Source organism: Tupaia chinensis, unplaced genomic scaffold (assembly GCF_000334495.1).
Source record: "Tupaia chinensis unplaced genomic scaffold, TupChi_1.0 Scaffold145396_1, whole genome shotgun sequence".
NCBI lineage: Eukaryota > Metazoa > Chordata > Mammalia > Scandentia > Tupaiidae > Tupaia > Tupaia belangeri.
Window position 1 is genome coordinate 1975029 of NW_006205257.1, and position 13698 is coordinate 1988726.

General features: G+C 45.1%; 1 protein-coding gene across 5 annotated transcripts in view; it reads left to right on the top strand.

Moving 5' to 3' along the window:
• The window catches only part of CEP89 (centrosomal protein 89), an 88306-nt gene that overhangs the window by 54975 nt on the left and 19633 nt on the right, over positions 1-13698 (top strand). For all 5 annotated transcript variants that reach the window (XM_014584006.2, XM_014584007.2, XM_006167983.3 and 2 more), the window contains 5 exons: positions 3574-3624; positions 3784-3867; positions 6914-7017; positions 11024-11139; positions 12506-12686. In XM_014584006.2, the coding sequence (XP_014439492.1) occupies positions 3574-3624; positions 3784-3867; positions 6914-7017; positions 11024-11139; positions 12506-12686 (536 nt within the window). The remainder of the gene's footprint in view (positions 1-3573; positions 3625-3783; positions 3868-6913; positions 7018-11023; positions 11140-12505; positions 12687-13698) is intronic.

Below are 13698 nucleotides of genomic sequence, written 5' to 3' on the forward strand. Positions count from 1 at the left end.
TCTTAGAATTTTGGGCACACACACCTGCGCCTGGTGTGTTTTCAGGCCACCAGGTCCAGCACTCTACACAGCCATGCGGGATCCAGTGCCTTAACCACCACGCCACCTGCTGTTCCCTTTTTCAGATTCTTCTAGCTTTTACCGTTGAATTGATTCCTAATCCCGAGAGATTCTTTTTTAAAAATTTTATGTATTGCTATTATTTTTTAAATTTGCTATAGGACACATGCATTCACCAGAGAGAGAAAGCAAGCCACCAGGTCTGGGACTCGCACCGCAGTTGGCCATGTGGGAGTCTAGTGCCTTAACTACCGTGCCACCTGTTGGCCCCCTGACAGGGATTCTTAATTATTATAATTTAGTATAAAAAAAGTTATACCCAAAGTGTAGTCTTCCTAGGAATTGTTCTATTTCCTTCCTTCTTTTTCCATAACAAAGACACAATAAAGACTCTGTAAAATTTCAGATGCTATAGAACTATATATACAAAGTATACCTAAAATAGACCTAAGAAAAATAAAAGTATAAAAGTCCACATCAACTACTTCATTCTTGATCCTGATTCCCACGGTTCCAAGTATAGTTTGTTGGTGTACAACATTTGAAAATGCCTTAGGGAGAACCAGCAATTAGCGTAATGGCTATGTCGCTGGACTCCCACGTAATTGACCACGGTTCGCATCCCGGACCCAGTGACTTAGAACTCACGCTGGGCGCGTGTGCGTGTGTGCCCAAGATCCCGAGAGGAGAATGGAGGAGAAGGGATTGCGGCGTGACCATCCCCTCTGGGGGGTGATTTCTTGCTTTCTGTCTCTCTGTCTCTCTCTGTCTGTCTGGCGAGCGCACGCGCCCCATAGCGAAAACCTCTCAAAAAAAAAAAAAAAAGCCTTAGGCATCCACTACATATTTTCTGTCTCTGTGGATTTGCCTATTCTGAACATTTCCTATACATAGAATCATACTGTATGTGGTATAATGACTTCTTAGCATAAAGTTATTGGGGATCTCGTGACCTAAAACATGTTCCTAGGTCAAGGCCTTCTGCAGGATTCTGGTTGAGCAGTGCAAGCAGGACAATGGCAACCTTCCCCCTGCCCCACCACACTCCACTCCTCATGCATTTCTTCTGCCCTGGGCAAATCCCACGTTCTCCATGAGGACGTCAGCCGGAAGTGATCTCTCTCTCTCTTTTAAGCCATTACAGATGTGTGTTTGTACTAACTTTAAAGTACTTATAAAAGTCTACCCTAGGGGCCAGCAGGTGGCATGGTGATTAAGGCAGTGGGCTCCCTCATGGCCAACTGTGGTTTGAGTCCTGGACCCGGCAACTTGAAACTGATGCTTGAGCATGTGTGCTCAAAATTCCCAGAGGAGCTGGAGAAGAAGGAATTGCAATGTGGACATCCCCCTGGGAGTTGATTGCTCGGTGTCTGTCTCCCTGTGAGCACACGAACCCTGTAGCAAAAATATATCAAAAAGAAAGAAAGAAAGAAAGAAAAAAGTCTACCATGTACTATATTTGTGTATTAGATTCTTTTGTGTTATCTTGGCTATTAGACCACAACAGCCTTGAAAACAAGGATTGTGTTGCCAAGTCCATAATGACTTAGTAGGTTCACAACATTTGCTGAATGGATGAGTGATGAGGTAGATATTAAGGTGAATACGTTGGAAACTTTTTGTTAAATTACCACACTAGGGCCATTGCTCCATAAGCAGACTTACCTTCCCACTGTAAACAACTAGAAAACTAATAGAATGTACAGTAGTTATTATTTCCAGTTTTACTTTCCACAGTTTCAGTTACCTTCAGTCAACTGAGTTCTGGAAATAATTAATGGAAAATTCTAAAAATTAAACGATTCATAATGTTAGTTTTTTAATTGCCAGAGGGTGCTCACCAGAGAGAGGGAGAGAGAGAGTGGGCATGGTCATGCCACAGTCCCCTCTCCTTCTTTTCTCCATCCTGTTGTGATCTTGGGCATGCACAAACATGTACGTGGTGTGCTTTTCTTTCAAATAATTATTTATTTTATTTATTGCCATTTTAAAATTTGCTCCAGGGCCCATGCATAAGAGAAAGTGAGAAAGCAAGCCAACAGGTCTGGGACTCATACCGCAGTGAGCCATGTAGGAGTCCAGTGCCTTGACCACCAAATTACCTGCTGGCCCCTGTTGTTCTTTTCAAGCTACCAGGGTTAGGATTTGAACCACAGTCGGCCATTTGGGATCTGATTTCCTTAACCATTAGGTTATGTGACCAGCCCAACAACTTAGAAGTTTTAAATGGTACACTGCTCTGAGTAGCATAATGAAATCTCACACTATATTGCTCTGTCTCACTCAGGACACGAATCACTCTTTGGTCCAACATTCCCACACTGTCCATACTACCCATCTGGGAGTCACTTAGTAGCTGTCTAGGTTTTCAGATAGAAAAACATAACATCTAATATATATATAGGGTTCAGTACTGTCTGCGGTTAGGGGCATCCACTGGGGGTCTTGGAACGTCTCCTGTGGATAAAGGGGTACTACTGTATAACACAACCGTTCACACACATTGGAGTCTCAGGACCAGAAGTGTAAGAAAATGAGCTTATGATCACCTCTGCTTTCTACCTACACACAGCTTCGGATCACAGAGCAGGATGGAGGAACCCAAGCGGAGCATAGCAGTCTCACTGAGTTGAGACAGATGAGTGTTTGGGAAGTCGAGGAGACTAGAATTTGCAGGACAAGAACACCAGAAAGGCGAGGGCTGTAGAGAGGAGATACCAAAATCTGCGTGGAGTTCCTTGGAATCTTTTGTTGAATACCAATATGCACACATATAGGATGACACTCCAGAAGGCTGGGCGGAAGACAATAGCGTAGAGCTGTGAGCTGAATTGCTTAGTTGCCAGAACTCAAATAGCACTGAGAGATCTTGGAGTTCTAACTAGCCACATGGAGAAGTGTTTGGGGGTTTTTTGTTTGTTTGTTTTTTGAGAGAGATTTTTGCTATAGGACACGTGTGCTCACCAGAGAGACAGAGAGAGACAGAAAGTGAGAAGCCCTTCCTCCAGATGGGATGGCCATGCTGCAGTCCCTTCTCCATTCTCTGTCAGGATTTTGGGCATGCATGCACATGCACCCAGTGTGAGTTTTAAGCCACTGCATCCAGGACTTGAACCACTGTCCGCTACGTGGAAGTCCAGCAACATAACTATTATGCCATCTGCTAGTCCTACTTAGAGAGGTTTATAGGTAGGCCATGTCCAGTCGAGATTAAGACAAAGACTTAGGTAGGCCCTGAGTGCTTAAGGGAGCTGGACCCTACGTGGCTGACCACTTGAGAAACACCAGGTGCATGTGCATGTGTGTCAGGATCCTGGGAGGATGGAGAAGTGGAGGAGAAGGGACTGAGGCATGATCATATCCTATCTGGATGTGTTTTCTCCCCCTCTCTCTGTTTCTTGGCCTCTCTCTGCCAAGTACACATGCCCTCTGGCAATTAAAATAAAAGGAATATGTAAGACTTAAATTTTCAGAGAAGACGTAGTTTGTCTTTAATATGCGTTTTGTTCTTAGAGTTCAACTATCGAAGGCCTCCCATCAAAGGGCCCTATACCACCCTGGTTGGTAAGTAAACATTATTTCATTTTAGGCCCATATTTTCAAGGCTATATTTGCATAGCTGTTAAAAAAATTCCAAAATAAATGTATTTTATTGCATTTTAGAATCTGTTGGTTGTATTTAGATGTGAGGCGTATATTAACCTTCTTTTATTCCATTATCAGTTGGATATGAAGTACCTGTCACCATTGTTGCTGGCTTATGAAGATAGAATGAAAGAGAAAGATGAGCTTAATGCCACTCTCGAGGTAGGTTGGCAAATGCCTCAGAAGAAACAAGGCTTGTAAGAAATAAGACTATTTTGGTCCAGCAAGTGTCATAGTGGTTAAGGTGCTGGATCTCACATAGCTGATTGATTTCGTGGTTCAAGTCCTGGACCTGGCAGCTTGGAAAACACACCTGGGCACATGGGCATGCCCACCCAAAATCCCGAGAGGAATAGAGAAGAAATCACCCCCAGGGAGGATGGCTACACTGCAATCCCTTCTTTCCATTCTCTCGGGATTTGGAGCACTCATGCACACGCACCAGTGTGTTTTTCTAACTGCCCGGTCCTGATCTTGAACCGTGTAGTTAGCCTTGTGGCCCTAAGCACCATGCCGCCAGCTGGCCCTGGACACTTTCAGTAGAGGTTTTGCCTTAGGGCATGTGTGCTCGCTAGAGAGAGACAGAGACAGGGAGAGGGAAAGTAATAAATCACCCTCTAGGAGGAATGGCCACACCCCAATTCCTTCCCTTCCATTCTCCTCCTGGGATCTTGGGCATACATGGACATGCACCCGGTGTGAGTTTCAAGCCATCAGGTCTGGGTCTCGAACTACGATCAGTCATGTGGGAGTCCAGTGACATAACCACTATGCCATCTGCTGGCCCTGACACTTAGCTTTTGAAGAACTTGAATTAATCTTATACTGATTGATTAAATATCAATCCTGATAGTAGTAACATTATCACACTGGTGTTCCTTCTTTTTCTTTTTTTAGAAAGAGATTTTTGCTATAGGGCATATGTACTTGCCGGAGAGACAGAGAGACAGAAAGTGAGAAATTGCCCCCCAGCAAGGGATGATCATGCCACAATCCCATCTCCTTCAGTCTCCTCTCAGGATTTTGGGCACACCCACACATGGGGCCGGCGTGAATTTTAAGCTGCCGGGTCCAGTACTTAAACCATGGTCAGCCTTGCGGGAGCCCAGTGGTATAACCATGATGTCATCTGCCGGTCCTGTATGTTGGTGTTCCTTCTAATCAGGGTGAGCACACATTTTCTCTGCAGGGCAGTAATGAGCAGCGTAGGCCTGTGGACCATGTGCTTTCTGTTTGCAATCACTCAGCTTAGCTGCTGCAGCATGCAGGCTGCTGTAGGATGCAGGCTGCTGTAGGCAACATGTCCATGATGGGCAAGGCTTGATCCAATAAAACTTTATTTATAAAAACAGGCAGCTGGCCTGTGGGCTTTGGTTTGCTTGACCTCTCTTCTGAAAATGAGGCAAGTGGACTGTCAGCATTCGGTGAGTGTGTCGGCAGAAAGGGGAGGGGAGGAGAGGTGATTTGGCAATGTCACTTTAGGTTAAACAGGTATAAATGTGAGTATTGGATAGCTGGGGGAAGAGTAGTTAGAAGCACGCAGAATAAATATTGGCACTGAAACTGGCTGAGAAAAGCCATGATGGAGAAGGCCTAGCAGAAGGGCCGTACGCTGAGACTGTTAACCGACCAGCCTCATGTTGGGGTGAATGGTTGATGACGCTGTGTGCGCTCATGATTTTAAATAAGAGAGGCTTGGGTTAGCCCCATGGCCTGGTGGTGAAGGGAGCCAGATTCCACACGGCTGACCGTGCAGTTCAAATACTGGATCTAGTGGCTTGGAAACCCCCCCACCCAGGCATGTGTGCATGCCCAAAGTCCTGATGGGATGGAGGAATGGAAGAGAAGGGGTTGTGGTGTGACCATGCCTCACTGGAGGGTGCTTTCTCCTCCTTTTTGCTCTATCTCAATGCATGTGCCCTCTGGCAATATCAAAAACAGAGAGACAGGTTTGCTGGTTGTCATGGAGAAAAATTAAGATCCTCTAACTCCTTCTCCCACCAAAACAGGCTTTGTTAAGGAAGAAGAGTTCTTATTTATTATTATTTTTTTATATTAGAAAGCTCCACTGGGCCAGCAGGTGGTGTGGAGGTTAAGGTTCTGGGATTCCCACATGCCTAACTATGGTTCAAGTCTCAGACTTGGTGGCTTGAAAATCACACCAGGCATTTGTGCGTGTGTGCCTAAAATTCCTAGAGAATAGAGGAGAAGCGATTGCAGCATGGCCATTCCCCCTAGGGGATGATTTCTCACTTTCTTTCTCTCTGTCCCCTCTCCGATGACCATGTGCCCTATGACAAAAACCTAAAAAAGGGACCAACCAGCAGTTAGCATAATGGCTATGTCGCTGAACTCCCATGTAGTCGACCGCAGTTCAAGTTCTGGACCCAATGGCTTAAATTCACACCAGGTGCGTGTGCGTGTGTGCCCAAGATCTTGAGAGGAGAATGGAGAAGGGATTGCGGCTTTGTCATGCCCTCTCCGGGGGGGGTTACTCGCGTTTTCCTTTCTATCTCTGGCGAGTGCATACGCCATGTAGCAAACACCTCTAAAGAAAAAAAAAAAAAACTAAAAAAAAACTTCCAACTTATTCTGCAGAGTCTTTAGAGAAAGGAAAATTACTGTATTTATGGGCTTCTTTTTAAAAATCCCTTGGGAACCAGCAGTTAGCGTAATGGCTATGTCGCTGGATTCCCACGTAGTCGACCGCGGTTCGTGTCCCGGACCCGGTGGCTTAAAACTCACGCCGGGCGCGTGTGCGTGCGTGCCCAAGATCCCGAGAGGAGAATGGAGGAGAAGGGATTGCGGCGTGACCATCCCCCCTGGGGGGTGATTTCTCGCTTTCTGTCTCTATGTCTCTCTCTGTCTGTCTGGCGAGCGCACGCGCCCTACAGTGAAAATCTCTCCAAAAAAAAAAAAAAAAAGATAAAAATCCCTTTTAAAATTTTTTTACAGATTTTTCAGTTATCAAATTAAGAATTGAATATTTAAAATCGACAGAATCGATGGTTCTTTGTCCCTGTTCTTAGTGTCACCTTGTGTGTTCCCCCGAGGCCTTAAGCTCCCCAAGGACGGGCGCCTGGTGCTGGTACCGGAAGTTTAGCACCATCCATTGGTGCTAAACGGCTTTGATAGCAGCAGCCCTAGAACTAAGCAATAAAGATGTGTGTGCATGTGTGTGTTACAATGTACATGAATTTTATTTCAGGAGGAAATGAGAATGTTTAGGATACGAGTCCAAGAAGTGGTGAAAGAAAACGAAGAACTGCACCAAGAGTTAAATAAGAGTAGTCCCATTACCAGCAAGGAAAGGCAAGTGCTGTTGTGTTTCTGATACTTTGCTAAGTGAAACAAAATAGAAAGTTATGAAATCATCAAATACATAAATATGTTCTCTCTTTCCTTTTTTTTTTTTTTTTTTTTTTTTTTTTAGGAAAGGTTTTTGCTATAGGACACATGTGCTTACAGGAAAGACAGAGACAGAAAGTGAGAAATCACTCCCCAGGGCGATGACCACACTGCAATCCCTTCTCCATTCTTCTCTCAGGATCTTGGGCACGCATGCACACACATCTGGCGTGAGTTTAATCCTCCGGGTCCAGGACTCAAGCCGCAGTCAACAACATGAGAGTTCAGCGATGTAACCTTTATGCCATCTGCTGGTCCTTGTCTCTCTCTTTTTTCAATTATTATTATTTTTTTTGGAGAGGTTTTTTGCTATAGGGCATGTGCGCTCACCAGAAAGAGAGAGATAGAGAGACAGAAAGTGAGAAATCATCCCCCGGAGGGATGGCCATGCCACAATCCCTCCTCCTCCATTCTCTTCTCTGGATCTTGGGCATGCACGCACACGAGCCTGGCGTGAGTTTAAGCTGCCAGGTCTGGGGCTCGAACCGTGGTCAACTACATGGGAGTCCAGCGACATAGCCGGTACTCTAACTGCTGGTCCCCTTGTCTCTCTCTTTTTTAATTGCCAGAGGAAATACATGCTCACCAGAGTGAGACAGATAAACAGAGAAGGAGAGAGAGGGAGAAGGCACTCCCTCCCCCGACTCCCCCTGTAATGGGTCATGGTCACACTGCAATCCGTTTTCCTATATCACCATCCTGTCAGGCTTTTGGACCCACACACACATGCCCTGGGTGTTTTTTGAGCTGCTGGGGTTGGGATTCGAACTTCAACTCCCTTAACCACTAGGCCATGGGACTTATCCATTCTTCTCTTTTTCTTTTTTGAGAGATTTTTGCTATAGGGTGCGTGCACTCATCAAAGACAGAGAGAAAGTGAGAAACCGCCCCCAAGTAGGATGGCCATGCCACAATCCCTTCTCTTCCATTCTCTTCTTGGGATTTTGGGCACGCACGTACACGTGCCCTCTGTGAGTTTCAAGCTGCTGGTCACAACTTGAGCCATGGTCGACCATGTGGGAGTCCAGCTCCACTACTCCACCTGCTGACCCTACATTCTTTTTTCTCTTAAAGACAGTATTTTAAGAGATAGTTAATAATGTATAATGAAATCCTCATAAATTATTTGAAATTTATATTCTAAAAATGACTTTTAAAATTCTAAATAGGTTCTCAAACCTGAGATACATTTGCTTTCTCCATTTTTATTTCCTGGGTGGTATTTTCTAGGATAATTTTCCCATAAGCACATCCTGTCTTACACCCCTCCATCACTCTCAGGCATTAGTACGGAAAACCCAGATTGGAAGGATTAGGCCCACACCTCCACTCCCTGGCAGTTGAGGCCACCCACGTCCTTTATGTTCCTTCTCCCAGAAGTCCCCTCTGCACTCCTGCTAACCCTTCGGGCCTCACTCAGTGGTGCTTGTCTGTAGCGCCCCCTGCAGGAGAGGCGGTTGTTGCTTTCTTGTCTGTTTCTGACCTAGCCCTAGATGCAGGCCCTGTCCTGGGGCTCTACCCTGAGCCTCCTGCACCTTTCATCTCCAGGTCTGTCTCTGTCTTCCCCTTGGCAAGCTCCTCAAGGACAAGACCCATGTGTGTTCATCTTTGGGTGTGAGCCCCTGTCGACCACAGCAGCCACAGGTGCCCATTAACTAGATCAGAGAAAGTAAATGCTTTCAAAGCCTAAAGGCAATATTCAGGGAAGACGAAGAAAACCAAATGTATACTCTTTGGGCACATATGTTATAGTTACTATTTTTTAAATCTCTTAGCATTGCTGGAAAAAAAATGAAGTACTTTCTGTATGCAGTATCTGAATTGAGTCCACAGTGCCCTTACCCTTAGGCTGACTCGCCCTGGTCTTACGGCCATGATGTATCAGGTGGACTGGCCTAGACAGGTGCTAGATTTGGGTGCGTGCGACTTCCCCTGTTGGACTTGGGCTTCTGTCAGGGCTCGTACTGTGTCTCCTCTATCCCTCCGTGAGCAGAACTTTGAAGAGCAGCTTAGTCAGATCAGGTCCTGTGCATCCAAAGGCCCTCACGAGACTGGAACCTCAGATTCTTTCTCCACGCTTTTATATAGCCGTAAGTCAGTCTTGTTTACATTTCCTTAAAATGGAAGTAAAAAAGGAAAGAAAGCAAGCCCCTTATTTTCAGATCCACAGTCCTGCAGTGTTCCCTGGGATTTGAACTTAGCCCTCTAGCTGGGAGAGGGGTCCCTGGCTCTGGCATCACACACCATACGCAGCCCTCCTGCAACCCCTGGAGCCCTTCGTGGCAGCCTCTCCCTGAACCTCGTTGCTGCCCCCTATACCTGCAGAGGTGTGTGGCTCCTAGACTAGACCTTCACAGAGACTTCACACTTCAGCTGGAGCTTTCTACTCATTTCCAGTCATTTCTCAGAGAACTTCTGGGCTGCAACTCAATTCTCCACGTTTCTTTTCCTGACTTCTAAGCTGGTAACCTCGGGCTTGATGAGTCTGTTTCTTTACCTATACAATGGGGGGAGTGGGCTGGCCCCACAGTGCAGTGATTAAGCGCTACATGTAGGGAACTGGATCCCACATGGGTAATCGCAGTTCAGTTCCTGGCTCTGGTAGCTTGAAAAACACACCAGACTTGTGTGCATGTGTGCCCCAGATCCTGATGGGATGGAGAAAAGAAGGAACAAGGATTATTGAGTCACCTTGGCAACTGTGGGGAATGCTCTCGCTCTCTCTCTCTCTCTCTCTCTCTGACTCTCTCTCTGGTGAGCACACACACACCTTCTGGCAGTTAGAAAAAGAATGTGAGGGAGTGTTAAACTAAATCTGAGGTTTTCAACTTTTTTTTAGAAATAAGGATTCCTTTCCTTTTAAAAAAAGAAAAGAATAAAGGGAGAGAAGGAGGTAGGGAAAAAAGAAGGAAGGAAAGGAGGGAGGAAGGAAGAGAGGGAGGGAGGAAGAGAGGGAGGAAGGAAGGAGAAGTCCAAAGTATAACAGAACAAACTACAGCTCCTCTGTCTGAAGTAGGAAGAGGAGACCGGAGGAGACAGCTTGGCCAAGTTCCCATCCCTGATAATGTGGAAGCCCCCTCCTACCTGGGAACTTTCTGAATTCTTAAAAAAAAATTACATATGGGCTTCAGTAACTACATAATCCAGTGGGTAGAGAGATTGAGAGTTTAGGGGGGGTGGGTCAAAAAGTTTATAGAAAATGTATTATGAAAAAAACTATACATGGATTTCAAACTTGTATTATTCTCTAATTAAATTAATTAAACTTATAGTTTAGTTTTATTTTTCCATGAACTCTTTGAAGTCTTTTTTCATAGAGATGAAATTAGATTGGCCATTTGATGGTTGTTTAAGCTGGGTATTGTGTACATGGGAGCTTATTCTATTCTTTCTGCTTTTGTTGTATATGCTTGAAATTTTACATTTAAAAAGGTACTGAAGCAAGGAACCAGCAGTTAGCGTAATGGCTATGTCGCTGGACTCCCACATAGTCGACTGCGGTTCGCGTCCTGGACCTGGTGGCTTAAAACTCACACTGGGCACGTGTGCGTGCATGCCCAAGATCCCGAGAGGAGAATGGAGGACAAGGGACTGCGGCGTGACCATCCCCCCTGGGGGATGATTTCTCGCTTTCTGTCTCCATGTCTCTCTCTGTCTGTCTGGTGAGTGCACGTGCCCTATAGCGAAAACCTCTCCAAAAAAAAAAAAAGGTACTGAAGCAGTTCTTAAATCAAATTTCTTTGCCAGTCCTCTCTCCCATTATTGTAAATGGCAGTATTATTGGCTATTGGTAATACTAAGACATGGCCGGATGTTTATCAACTGCTTTCTTTTAGATTTCAGAGTGTTTCTGTAACCATTCAGTACCTGAATTGCAGGCACTGCAAATAATTTTGTAACTCATTTGCAGGGATCAGCTTCAGACCCAAGCGGAACTGGTTTTAGAGGAAAACAGATTGCTAATAGAGCAGTTGGAAATTCAGCAAACAAAAGCCAAGGACACCCACCAGGAGCATCTCCAAGAAGGTGAGCCCTCCCACTGAGTAACCACAATGCTGCAATGTCACTGCTGCTTCATTTTATACTTGGACCAGCAGGTGGGATGGAGGTTAAGGCATTGGATCTCACATGACTTGCTGCGTGGTTCAAATTCTGAACTAGGCAGCTTGAAAAACATGCTGGGCACTTATGCATGCATGCCCCAAATCCCAAGAGGAGAGTGGAGGAGAAAGGATTGCAGTGTGGTTATCCCCCCCAGGGTGGAGATGGGAGGGTGTTTTCCCACTTGCTCTCTCTCTCTCTCTCTCTCTCTGGAGAGCACTCATTTCCTATAGCAAAAACTAAAAAAAGAAATGAAGGAAGGAAGGAGGGACAGGAAGGTGAAAAAGAGAAGGAAGACAATAGGGGAAATTGTGTTTTTTAGAATATATTCATCTTGAGCCAGCAGGTGGTGTGGAGGTTGGGGCAGCTGGATCCCACATGGCTGACTTCATAGTTTGAGACTCATACCCAGGGGCTTGAAAACACCAGGTATGTGTGTGCATGCCCAGAATCCCAAGAGGAGAATGGAGAAAGGATTGTGGTGTGGCTATTCCCCTTTGGGGATGATTTCTCCCTTTCTCTCTCTCTTTCGCTTTGTCTCTCTCTCTCTGGTGTGCACATGTACCATGTGGGATCCAGCTGCCCCAACCTCCACACCACCTGCTGGCCCCACCCAGCCTGTTTATCAAGCTACCAGGTCCAGGACTCAAACTGTGTAGTCACTACCTTAACCTCCACACAGTCTGCTTGGCCCTGATTCTCCAAAAGATATCTAAAAGATCTTAGAGCTTTTAAAAAAACCTCAGGGCTCTGCGGCATAGCCGTGATAAGCTGCTCGAGAGGAATCATATCCCACATTGTAGCTGTGGTTTGAACCTTCCACCTGATCAGCCTGAAATAAAAACATACCAGGCACACTTAAGAGCGCCCAAGATCTGATGGGCTGGAGGACTAGAGGAAGGGCATTGCAGCGTGACCAGAACCTTCAGAGGGTGCTCATCTCTCTCTCTGTCTCTCGTACTTTCACTTGCACATTCATGTACTCTCATGGATAAAGGAAAACAAAGATCATTTAAATGATTCTCATTAATATATTTTTTAAAAAGAATTATTTTATTTAACTTTATTTATTTATTTATTTGACCAGGGAGGGACAGAGTGAGAGAGAGAGAGAGAGAGAAGGAAAGTGAGAAAGCAGGCCACCAGGTCTAGTACTTGAACCGCAGTCAGCCATGTAGAAGTCCAGTGCTCTTAACCACCATGCCGCCTGTGGCTTCTCTCATCAGTATTTCTTAGTAGTCAGTAATCATGTTTTACTAAGTCCCCTTTGTCCTTCTCTTTTGCGTTTTAGTTTCTAAGCTGACCAAGCAGTTAATGCTCCTGGAGTCGAAAAGCCAGTGCCAGGAGAAGGAGCTCATGGAGAACAAGGAGCAGCTGGAGATTTCACGTGCCGAGTGCCAAGAACTCAAAGCACAGCTGGATGGCAAAATTGCAATGAAGGTTCATGAGTCAATTGTAAATGAACTAAAAAGGTAAAGATGTAATGTCTTCCTGAGAATGATCGAGTCACTGTGTGTGGTGTTAACAGGCAGAGTGGAGAAAGGATGCTCAAGTCTTTTTCTCAGTCTTTTTCCACCCGAGCAAGCCCAAGATGTCTTTGAGGGCTGCAGTCTGCACTTGGTGTGTCTGATACTGTTTTTCTGCTGTTCCAGTCTTTTTTAAAAGAATTATTTGTTTATTTAATTCCATTTGTTATTATTTTTAATTTGATCAGAGAGAGAAAGGAAAACGAGAAAGCAAGGCTCCAGGTCTGGGACTCAAACTGCAGTCCGCCACGTGGGAGTCCAATGCCTTAACCATCATGCCATCTGCTGGCCTCTGTTCTAGACTTTATTAGTTTTAGAAACAAAGGTAGTTTGAAGTGGTACAATTCTAACCCTAGCTTCCCAGTAGTAAGGAACTGGCTACCTGGAAGGATACAGCCATAAAATGGAATGTAGTACAGGGCTAGCAGGTGGTGTGGAGGCTTAGACGACTGGATCTCACGTAGCCGACTCTGCAATTTGAATCCCAGACTCGGTGACTTGAAAACGTGTCAGGTACACGTGTGTACCCAAAATCCCAAGACGAGAATGGAGAAGAGGTTGTAGTGTGGCCATTCCCCCAGGGGGTGTTTCTCACTTTCCCTCTCTGTCTCTCTGTGACATGCTCTATAGCAAAACGTATTAAAAAAATAAATAAATAAAGGAATACAGTACAGCCATTAAATGTGGTATTACATAAGGTTCTTTTTGATGTGGGAAAACAGGCACAACATGCATATGTGCACACACACACACACACATATATATATATATATATTTGTTTCTTTTTCAAAATTATTTTATGTATTGATATTATTCTTATTTTTTTAAGTTTTGCTATAGTGTTTGTGTGCTCATCAGAAAAAGAGAGAGAGCACTACTAGGTCTGGGACTTGAACCACAGTCAACCAGGTGAGAGCCCAGCACCTTAACCACAATGCCATCTGCTGGCCCTTTTTTT